The sequence below is a fragment of the Lutra lutra genome, chromosome 11 (assembly GCF_902655055.1).
Source record: "Lutra lutra chromosome 11, mLutLut1.2, whole genome shotgun sequence".
NCBI classification, from domain to species: domain Eukaryota; kingdom Metazoa; phylum Chordata; class Mammalia; order Carnivora; family Mustelidae; genus Lutra; species Lutra lutra.
In genome coordinates, this window is record NC_062288.1 from 65,618,665 (window position 1) to 65,630,723 (window position 12,059).

At 42.7% G+C, this 12,059-nt stretch overlaps 1 protein-coding gene across 2 annotated transcripts in view; it reads left to right on the plus strand.

The window, feature by feature from the left end:
- The window catches only part of NPSR1 (neuropeptide S receptor 1), a 151,347-nt gene that overhangs the window by 23,389 nt on the left and 115,899 nt on the right, over positions 1–12,059 (plus strand). For both annotated transcript variants that reach the window (XM_047695132.1, XM_047695133.1), the window contains exon 2: positions 11,848–11,980. In XM_047695132.1, coding sequence (XP_047551088.1) covers positions 11,848–11,980 — 133 coding nt within the window. The remainder of the gene's footprint in view (positions 1–11,847; positions 11,981–12,059) is intronic.

Below are 12,059 nucleotides of genomic sequence, written 5' to 3' on the forward strand. Positions count from 1 at the left end.
AACATTCTCTCTAGAAGGTGCGTTTTTGTCTTTGTTCTTTTTCAGTATGTAACTAAATTTTTGACCATGAACACAGATTACTTTTATTATCAGAAATAATTAAGTAATCCTATAAAATACACCATGTAGATTTTCACATATTTTTTGCTCATTGCATTTCCGTAAGAGCAAATGAAAGCATCATTTTTTTTTCCTGCAGAGAAACCTTAAGGGAGGTTCTAAAAGGCATCTGAAAGCAAGACACCTTTGTGACAACAACATATGCCAAACAGAGGGAGGAGGGAGTATGCCAAAATGAAGGAGGAGGAGTTCCAGAGAATGTCCTGGCCCCTGAGGCTCACACATGGAAAGGTCTGGGGAGCTGCCAGTGTCTCTCTAGTAATGACCTGGGTGTGAAGGAGAGGGATGTGGTCTTTAAAGAATTATGGTTACCCACTTCCAGAGCCACAGCTGGATTCAGGAATTTAGTGAACTCTCCCATTTCTTTATTTCTCCATTTTCCCATATCACTCTCCTCATAATTTTTCGCCACTCCAGCCTCCAATCGAGATTTTGATAGTGATTTTTGACTTATGCACGTGACCTGTGAGTTATCTGTTTCTTTGAAAATCGACTTTTCCTATCATTTGCATCATTTCTCTATCATCATTGGGATGGGCTGAACCACAAAATGTGTTTAGACTCCCATGGCGAGTGGAAAATAGTAGAAAGGTGGCTTAGACAGAGGCAGGCACCAGCCTAGAGGACCAGTCTCTCTGGGACTGGTCCCTGTTGGGGTAACTGAGGTTCCTGAGCATAGGCCCAAGGTGTTGTGGCCAACCCCATCAAAATCCAAGAGGCTCAGGTGGGAATGATGCCTGCTGCTAGGCGGGTGGTTACCTCTCTAAGTCTCAGATAGGCTCCCATGGAATGACTGATGAGATGTAGAGAGACTAGTGTGCTACCCTGGGCAGGGGAGCCTTGCAAGACTCAGAGTAAATGTAGAAATGCAGGCAAGGGAACCAAAGGACAATTGGAAACCAAGGCAGACCACCAGCTGTATGAGTTGGGTACAGACAAACAATTAGCCATTTATAATCTTCTGGCCAACCACCCAACTTCAGCCCCCAGAAAATAAAGTCACCCAAAGTTCAAGATGATCTACCTGGAATCTTTGTACTGAGCACCTCTCATGCCCCTTCCCACTACCCATTCTCATCTCTTCTATATTCTGTCTTCACGTCTGCTTCTGTTGTTCTTCATTTGCTTGACTCCTCCTGGTTTCTTTTGGCTACTTGATTGTGAATCTCCCAGATGGATTGCTAAGTCCAGATTGAAAGTATCAGAGTCTGTACTGCAGTGGGCTCCCGGGGAGAAAGATTCCTTGGAAACTTTATCCATTTATTAGTACCCTCAGACTATAAAACAAATTCCTGGAGGTTTTTTGTTTGTTTGTTTTAAGAATTTATTTATTTATTTGAGAGAGAGAGAGAGGGAGGGAGAGAATGTGCACATACGTGAGCAAGGGGAGGGTCAGAGGGAGAGAGAGAGAGAGAATCTCAAGCAGACTCCACGTTGAGCGTGGAGCCCCTCTTGGGACCCAATCCCACCACCCTGAGATCATGATCTGAGACAAAACCAAGAGTCAGTTGCTTAACTGACTGAGCTACCCAGGCATGATGATGATGATTTTCAATCATCAGGAAGAATTGGTTTTTTGGTATTTTTATTACATAGTAATTATTTAGTTTCTACTATGTGTAGATATTTGGACCTAATTTATCCAAATGTTAGTTTTCTATTTCAAAGGTCTAGAGCTCAAATAGCAATTTAAATGTTAATCTCAGCTCTTGGTACATAGCAGGAGTTTCATTCATTTGTTCAACAAACATTAATTACTATCTGAACTTGTAGCCTACTGAGTTTTCAGATGATTTCTAGTATCTGTGATCTGGTATATTATGGGAATTCAGATGGAATTCCAGAAATTTTTTTAAAATATTTTATTTATTTATTTGACAGAGAGAAAGAGATCACAAGTAGGTAAAGAGGCAGGCAGAGAGAGAAGGGGAAGCAGGCTCCCTGCTGAGCAGAGACCCCCCCCCCCCCGCCACTTCCTGATGCAGGGCTTCCATCCCAGGACCCTGAGACCATGACCTAAGCTAAAGGCAGAGGCTTAACCCTCGGAGCCACCCAGGTGCCCCGGAATTCCAGAATTTAATTGCCCCAAAACATCCAATACACCCTATTTGTGATTGATCTAGAGGTTCTCTTGTGATCCAGGAATGAAGCACAAGAAGGGACTCACATTGAAATGAATGGGGCGCTGGTGTTTCTGCTGTGGGTGAAATTCAAGGATTTACTAGAAGCCAAAAAGCTGAATCAGACAGTCCCATCCAAAGGCAGTCCCATGCACCAAATCCTGATTGAAATGAAAATAATTAGGTAGTGGGAAATTAACTTTGGGAATTAAAAATGAAATATAACCCATGGCAGTTAATGATAAAACACTCCAGACCAATAAGTAACCCTTTCTCATCAGAGTAGAAAGAGCTGATGCAGTTATTTAATGTATCCTAGAGGCTAACTTGAGAAATAAATGTTAGGCCGTGAATCATTTCCCTGTGCAGTTCCAATTTGAAGGAGATAAAATTGTGGTCTTCTGTCACTTGTGATGGTGGTGTTGAGTGGTAGGGCAAAGACAGTTGAAGAAATGAAGGTAACTAGAGAAGGTTCCAGATGGAGAATTCTTTTCTTCTCTTAGTAACAAGTTCTCCTAACTCAGAACAGAGACCTAAGATGGACCTTGCCCATTTGAAATAGTTGGTTTTCGGGACACAGGTCTGATTTCTCATTACTAAGCCTTTCATTGCTCTGTGACCACACTTAACGTTCCCGAGTGGCCCCCATCTCCTCACTAACTTGAAAGTTCTCAACCTCTGCCTTCACTTATATTATTGTCAGCCATCCTACTCTTTCCTTGGCTACTTCTAATTCATTTTTTTCAGACTCAATTCACGTATTAATTTCTCCAGGGTGCACCTTTTGACCAACCATGGCCAGTCTTTCCTAAAGTTCTACTGCATGTCCTTTTTTGGAATTCTACAAAATCTCCATTATAGTAGCTCACAGTAATTTTTTTTTTTTACATTTATTTCTCCACCATCAGACCATGAGCTCCTTGTCTTAGCCTTCCTTCTATCCCCAAACTATGTGGAACTTTAGAACTAGATTGTCAATAAATGCTTGTTGAACTTGATTATACAGAATGCAGCAAGTATGTGTGTATTTACAACAACATGATTTCAAGGACAGTTTTCCACTTCTGGTCTGAGTATCATTTCTATACCAAGATAGATAGAGAGAGAGAAATAGATGGATGGATGACAAGGGTCTCCCCTCAAGGCAAATGCCTTTCCCCCAGATATACTACATAGAGTTCACAGAATGACTCTTGGTCCGTAACTCTTTGGGACTGCCTTGGTCCACAACCATGCTGTTAACCTGAACAGACCCAGGCTGTGACAATACCGCCCATCCCATTCACATTCTCGTTCAAGCAGGAGACTCCCCTCTCAGTGTGTCCCACCAGCCCCTAGTCAGAAATTGAAACCTACATCCCTGCCCTGGGCCCCCGTTAAAGGGGTATGAAAAGCCTTATAGAAAATTTGAAACTTAAATTAACGTTCAGACTTACATGTAGCTGTATATAATTTTCTCATTTTTTGCAATACTAATTATTTTAGAAGTCTTGTTATATATTTTTTTTTCATACTTGATAACTGAGTACTAGAAATGAAGGCTATCCTAATCCTAGATGGGATAATCCTAGATGGGTAATCCTAGATGGGATTCTCGTAGTTTTAGGTAAAATCGTTTGAAAAGGTGAATGCAGATAGATGATTTGATGGTAGTGATTGAACTGTATTTGCATGGGCATCTCTCAGATGGTTACTGGGAGAGTGGTGAAATTGCAGATTTTCAAAGGGGGCATCGTTAGGAGGAGGGGGTGGTGGGGAAGAAGCTAAGGTGTGTTCTCTGCAACAAACCCAGACTTCCCTCTGAGCCTTCTAGCCAACCATTCCCTGGCAGTGTCCCAGAAGCAGCAGGTGGGGTGAGACAGAGGGAGAAGTTGGGACAAACTCCCGAGGGAGAGGTTCCCGACTGTGCAAAAGTAGTTGCTGCTCAGGGGTTTCTAGATCCCCTCAATGGATCTCATTCCCCAGGTCTAATTAGGCACCTTCAGGAATCCAAAGCTTTGTGGTCTGTTCCTACCTGCCTCACTTTCAATTCTGTGTTCCCTGCATTGCGTGGTGATTCATCCTCAGTGGAATTAAACATCTTCAGATCTTTGCTTTGGATATCTGCAGCCCACCTAAGCAAATTAATAGAGCTTTGAGCAGCCTCAGAGCCTGCGTGCTGTGAATGACAGGGGGCATATGAGTCTCAGTGACAGAAGAGCAGAGTTTCTTTCCTGCTGCTCCTTGAGAACTGAGGCTGAATCATAACCTTTCTGAGATTTCATTTCCTCTCTTGGGAACTAAGATATATTTGCTCCTTCCTGTGTTTGAGAGATTCATCTTCAACATCACAAAAATAACAATAATCATAAAATGAGCCATGAAAATGTAAGCGGTACAGAAGGTTCTGTGATTCCTGGGACAGATGATGCAGCTGCATCTTGTGTGATATTAATGACGACAGTTGGGTGGGAGCCATGCTCTGCTCCACGGTCTGTCCATCCAAACATGTACTGAGCATCGACCTTACACACTCAGTTCTGCCCGACACAGTCATGAAACTGACCCAGCCCCAGAAACCCAGCTACGGACAGGTTTTGAGTCAGAGGAAAATGAATGAAAATTGAAAATAAATGAGTCAACTTCACCAATCCTGGCCCCAAATTGGAACAGAAAACCACCATAGTAAGCAGGGGATGGACTTTACAGTCCAGGAAAGCTATGTTCACATCCCAGCGACATCGCTTATGAGCTGGGTATTCCATGAGCCCTATTTTCTTACTTACAAAATGGAGGACAGTGACATCTCATTGGTCAGTCTGTGATATCCATGAGCAATACGTAAAGCTTCTCAAATGTTTGGTCCATGACAATCAATCAAGAACAAATGTTTATTAAGCATCTACTATATGTGACAAACTAAGTCAGTCAGGTGCTAGATTAATGTGATTCACTCTAATAAAATTAGTTCCCACTCACCCTATAATTATTAATGATACTTTACACTTTTTTTTGAAACAAATTTTTATATTTTATTTTTTATAAACATATATTTTTATCCCCAGGGGTACAGGTCTGCTAATCGCCAGGTTTATACACTTCACAGCACTCACCATAGCACATACCCTCCCCAATATCCATAAGATACTTTACACTTTTAATTCCGGTTTCCAGGACTCCCCTGGAAAAGAGAATTACCATTCCTTGAATTTGGATAAATCTTGTTTTTGTCTCCAGACAAGTCTGACATAACCAGCACCAAAAATAGTGTCCCCCAACTAAATGTCTGGCATTTTCCTGATATAACTCCCATTTCAGATAACCTGTTCTGTGATACTTATAAGTACCCTTTCATTTGTCATTAACTGTATATCCACCCAACATATATTTATTTAACTGTAGATACATATACATATATTGCTGCCCTAAATATAGATATATATCTGTGTATACATCCAACAGATATATTTATTAAGCACTTTCTATGGGGAAGATGGAATGCCACCCTGGAGTGGTGTCCTAGACTTAATGCCCGCTCTCAGAGGCATCCTTTTGGCCCTGAAAGCCTATCCCATGGGGTGAAACCCCAAATACCAGCCCTGTGGCACCACCAGCATTATCCAGGGGATGCTGTAATTCATCCTTCTAAATCCCAGGTCTTCATTTTCTGGACTGCGGAGAGATGATGTCACGGCATGGCCTCATCACTTTGAGGCTGAAAACCAATTAGTCATGCCTACAACCATGTAACTGAGTTGAAAGTGCTGTAGTCTTTAGTTACTGAAAAATTTCAAACTCACCCATTACTTCTACTCAGTATTGAGCATCTGGCTGGAATTTTGCCCCACGTGACCACTAGGGGGCATTTGATTCCCAACTATATTTCTCCAATAGGTTTGAGACCCGTGTTGGGACACCATCCCTACCTGGCTGGGTGAAGGAATCTGGGGTTCGAGGGCCTGTTAGACTCGGGTGAAATTCCAACAGATTGGAACTGAAAGTAGGATGAACAGAGTGAATTCAAACATCTTCCTGAAAAGGCTGTGAGTTACTTATAAAAACATTCCTCAAACCTGTACGTAGTCCATGAAACTTAGGAAGGAGAAAAAACAGTTTTTATTGTGTATATACTATGCATTGGGCACAGAGCTCCGAGTCTGCATTTTCATTGTCATTTCTATCCATCACAAATGTTCTGCAGCAGATTTTATCTTTATCTTCAATTTATAAGTGAAAAAATAGACTAAGAAATGTTACCATTTACCTATGTATTACACATCTAGGGAGTAGCAAGGAGTCTGATCCCAAGTCAGGCTTTTCTACAAATCACTCACCTGATTGTAATACTCAAATGCATCTGAACTTGCTTCCTCAATTCCCATTGTTATAATTTTCCAAATCCTCGTATTACCCTGGGATTTGTGTGTGTCTCTGTGTTTGTGCATGCATGGGTAAGAATGCTATGAATAAATGATCCTACAAGTAAGTGTTTGCATACTTAATGCCCCTTGTACTACTCAATGAAACAGGATTTAAACTTGGCCAAGTATAATTTATATACTCTACATGTACTGCTAACACCTTACACTATAGACAATTAATTGATGGCGAATGAATTAATAAACAAGTAAAGAAACATGGCTCTTAGGAAGACTCCAGAAAGCAAGAAGGGAGTGGGGAGATTCTTGCATCTGGAAATTTCCTGAAGTCTCTGAGGGGAGATTGTCTTCAAATAGAGAACTCTAAAGCAGGAACAGGGCCCCTAATTTCACAGGACCTGCTCAGCCTGTCCGACAGATACCATCCAGTCCCAAGGAGAATAGACTCTGACCTGTTTACAGAGAGCCTTGGGTCTACCAGCCCAAAGCACAGTGACCACAAGCTTCTAAGAAAAAAGGCTCAGCCAAGCCAGCACCAACTATGCCAGCCCTCCTGAGGCCCGACTTCCAACTCACGGATCTATCTAACCAGGATAATTTGATTTGCAGTGTTTGTCACTGTGCTCCCTGTGGAGCCGATCTGAGCTCCAGGCCTACTCTGAAGATACTGGATGCCTGGGTCAGAATTGTGCTACATGAAGACAAGGAACACAGCTGCCCCATGACCAGTGAGAGGCCAGAGGTATCCTCCATTACAGAGGAACTTGATTTCTGGAATTCTGCACTTCGATGCCAGCCACATGAGCACCAACGTGCCATGTGAACAGCAAACCGTTTACCCACTTCAGTGTTGTTTTTCTGACAATGAGGCTTCACCGTACTTACCACAGGCAGTTAGTTATGTGAGGAAAGGAGAGCATGAGGAGAGAAACATTCTGGAAAAAATTCTAGTTCAAATTTTTAAATCTCCTCTGCCTTCCAGTTCTCATCCAGAAGGCCTTCAGGGTATAATTTTAGTTGAAAAAAGTTCTGTGTCAAAAGGAGAAAATAGGGAGGTTTGACCTCACATGTTGCAAAACTGGAGGAATTTCTGTCAGGTATAGAGTAGGTAAGACGTTCTGAGGGCAGAGCAGAGAGACTCATTTACTCTCTCCTCTGAAGTAAGAGTCTCTTCCTGGAGGAGCAGTAAGCCGAGGCCAAGCTCAGCAGATTCTATTACAGGAGGCTGAGGTGGGGCAGATTTCTGTGGGAAGTCACTGAATGCCACAGACTCCACGGAGGAGACACGGCCACCTGCTTTCATCCAGCTAAGAGACACAGGCAGCAGAGCAGAGCCGTAGGTGGTGCTGGTGAAGACAGTCTCAGTAAGGGAAACAGCCCTGTATCCACCACCTTCCTGACATCCCACTGTCCCCAAAGTAGCCTGCCTCCTTCTCCATCTGTCCACCCACCGTGGAGATCTGGATTTCTGATCTGACAAAGAAACATCACCAATATTCTAATGTTTCCCTTTCTTCTTCTTCTGATACTGAAAGAGATCAATGGAAATCAACTCAGTACTGGACGGCTGTGGAAACAACACTCACACCACCATTGCCCAGGCTGAAAAAGTGGCTTGGACGTGACAGTGTGTTCTCTAATTTGAAAAAAGACATTAAGGCATTGAAATGTTTCTCCCCATGAACAGATTTCCTGAAAGCAAGAGGAGAAAATCTTGGGCAGTCTCTCATTTGTATTCTCAGCAGGGCTTGACAGGAATTTGTGTGCCCATATCTGCCACACCACCTGCTCTAGGGGCTCCTTATCTTTTCCCGACCTGTAAACACTCCCAAGACCCCGGGCCCCTCCCTGACAGCACACTATATACTGGGGACATAAGTGCCTCCTCCCCCACACTGGCCCCTAACTGGATCAGCCATCAGCATCCCAGTGTCATTGAGTCCTTCTGCTAACAGATGTCTAAGCCCCCTTATGTTGGTCCACAGGTTGCCCTAAAGTTTTAAAAGGCAAGTTCAAATCACTTATTCATGCTCTACCATCTACACACCAGCTGCTGAAAGAGAAACATCGTTCTGGCACTTCAAAGGCCTCCCTTGCTGTTATCTGACAACAGTCTGTCTATCTCCAAGGAGAGAATTCTCTTATTAAAACCACTCCCTCACTCCCCTCAGACCAGCCCTTTTCGTAACAGTTTCCATTCTTTTTTTTTTTTTTAAAGATTTTATTTATTTATTTGAGAGACAGAGATCACAAGTAGGCAGAGAGGCAGGCAGAGAGAGAGAGGAGGAAGCAGGCTCCCTGCTGAGTAGAGAGCCGGATTTGGGGCTCCATCCCAGGACCCTGGGATCATGACCTGAGCCGAAGGCAGAGGTTTTAACCCACTGTGCCACCCAGGGGCCCCACCGTTTCCATTCTTGATGCTTTCTCAATGCCGCCCATATCTAGACTGCTGGAGAAATGGATCTTCCAGAAGAAGGTGACCCCTCTGGTCAAAAAAGGACCAGAGAAAAAGTATAGAACCTGGCACTGAGCAAAGACTCTTCTCCAAATGGGAGATGAGTAAGCCTGCTGGAGGTATCTGCCGCCTGTGCCTTTCAAGGGAGTGGAGATCGTCAACCCTGTGGTCCTACCACTCCAGTCATACACCTTGCCCCCCAACACTACCACGGTGCCCCCAACTCCAACCATCTGTAGTTTCAAGGCTCTGAGCTCTTCCCAGGGCCGCAGGAACCCATCTGTAAAACTGAGACGGAGAACCAGAATATCAGTGTTATAAACAACAGGGCTCACGGAGATGCTCGCTCCAGCCTGGACTTCTAAAAAGGATAGGGCTGGAGGAGAAACCATGAGAAACTGCTCAAGCCCTGGAGCCTGGCAGACCAGGTTTGGGTTTCCACCTGGCAGGGCCAGGAAAGCCCAGGGATGCTTGGGGAGGATAGTGGCTTCAAGAATGGAGCTGACTCAGTACGCACTCACCAGCTCTCCTCCCCCTCAGGCTAGAAGTTTCCCCGTATTGTCAACATATTTTGTTTTAGCAAATCTAATCCATTTCTTCTAACTGAACTATTTTACTACACTGTATGAAAGTATCACCTTTTATTTGGCCATTTCTCTGGCTGACTGAGAAAAACAATACGCACAATATATACAGAGTATAGTAAATACCAAATTGCTAATCGCGCACACACAATACTATTTATTTGCTATGCCTGTGTGTGTGTGTGTGTGTGTGTGTGTGTGTGTATACAGGCATCCAGCTATAAAGTATTTTTCAAAGGATTGGAAAGATAATGTAATCAAAATAATAGTTACCTTCTGGGAGAAGGAAGTTAATTAAGACAGAGAGTAGTGGCAAAGGGGCTTTGAGCTTTATCTGCATTGTTACAGGTTGTTTTTTGTTTTTGTTTTTGTTTTAAGTAATCTCTACACCCAAAATGGGGCTTGAACTCATGACTCCAAGATCAAGAGTCACATGCTCTACCAACTGAGCCAGGCAGGACCCCCTGAATTGTTACAGGTTTTAGAGAAGAATTCGTGTATCTGTTATTGCATAACTTAAAATTAATTTAATATAAGAAAAATTTGCTACTGTGATGTCTCAGATACTTAGTATATTAAGGTTCTCCACAGAAAACACAGTCAGTAGAAATATAGAGTCAGAGACAGAGAGAGGGAGACAGAGAGAGAGAGATTAATTTTAAGAAAGTTGCTCAAGTGATTTTGGGACTGGCAGGTCTGAAATTCATAAAGGAGCAGCCGGCTGGAAATTCAGGCATGATTCCCATGTTTCTCAAGGAATTCTTGCTGGGAAACCTCAGCTTTTGCTCTTAAGGCCTCCAACTCATTGGATGAGTCCCACCCATATTATTAAGGGTTATCTGGTATATTTAAACTGAAGTTGAAAGTAGATATTAGTCACATCTGCAAAATACCTTCAGAGCAACATCTTACACTACTATTTGACCAAGTAAGTGGTCATTATCCCTTAGCTAAGTTGACACATGAAATGTCACCATCACAACGGGCTCTTCTTATCTCCACCAAGTAAGAGAAGCACTTCACATGCCAGCATTAGACTTGTGCATTCTTACCAGCATTCTGCCCAGACTGTTTGGGCTACTAGGTTTTGGCTTTTGTTTCAAGCTTGCCTCCGGATCCCCTGATCCCAAGCTCTTCACCCATGGCCTTGCTCTGCTTTTTTCCTTTGTCCAGCCTGTCCTGGCACCCTGGGCCTCTGCCCATGGATTTTAAACAGAGGGAAATCTCCATTTGAAGGAATTATGGAAAACTTCTCACAAAGGACTTGGCATTTTAAATGAGTAGCATTCTTGCTTTTTCCCCCATTATTTACTATTTATGTATTACTCAGTGAAACTTTAGTATTACTATATTATAAAATTCTGTCAAAAGAAAAAGAGTAGGATAACCCATAATCGCATTACCCTAAAATAGCCAATCTTAGCACTTTAGTATACTTCAGTCTTTCTCTACTTGTATTAATTTTGCAGAGTTATAATTATATCCAATATACAATTTTAACATGTTTTTTCGCTTACTGTTATAGTATAAGCATGCTTAATGTTGCTACATAATCTTCATGGTCGTTATTGTTAATAGCCGCATAATAGTTCACTGACTTGAAGTGCTTTATTTACTTAACTATCTTGTTATCTTTTCTTTTTTAAAGATTTTATTTATTTATTTGACAGACAGAGATCACAAGTAGGCAGAGAGACAGGCGAGAGAGAGGAAGGGAAGCAGGCTCCTCGCTGAGCAGAGAGCCCGATGTGGGGCTCAATCCTAGGACCCTGGGATCATGACCTGAGGTGAAGGCAGAGGCTTTAACCCACTGAGCCACCCAGATGCCCCAACTATCTTGTTATCTTTAAGTGATTTCCAATTTATTCTTACAATAAATATCCGCATCTTTGCTACTGTGGTATTCTTTTTCACACCCTGAATTCTGTCCTGTAGTCTTAAACAACTGCTTGGCCAAAGAATATAGGTACCTTCTTTTGTCCCTTGACATATATTTCCAAATAGATCTTTTTTAAAGGTTACATCAATTTACACCTCCATCAGTGTAAATAAGGACCACTGTGTCTCTGTTCTCTTAAGAGTAGAGCTTTGAGAGGTAAGGATTTGAGACTAGGAGGAAGACATTCCAGTAGTGAAGACTGAGCCTGTGTTCTGTAAAGTACCCTGGTTCTCCCCGGTACACCGGTTTTGTGTTGCTTTGTTTCTCACAGACTGAGCAGCTGATAACTCTATGGGTCCTGTTTGTTTTCACCATTGTCGGAAACTCCATGGTGCTCTTCTCTACGTGGAGGAGGAAGAGGAAGTCAAGAATGACTTTCTTTGTGACTCAGCTGGCTATCACAGGTGAGTAACTTTGCAGTGGGAGAGAATAAGCTGTGTGCAAAATTCCTGTGGCTCCTCGCTTTCAATTATTTTACCAATA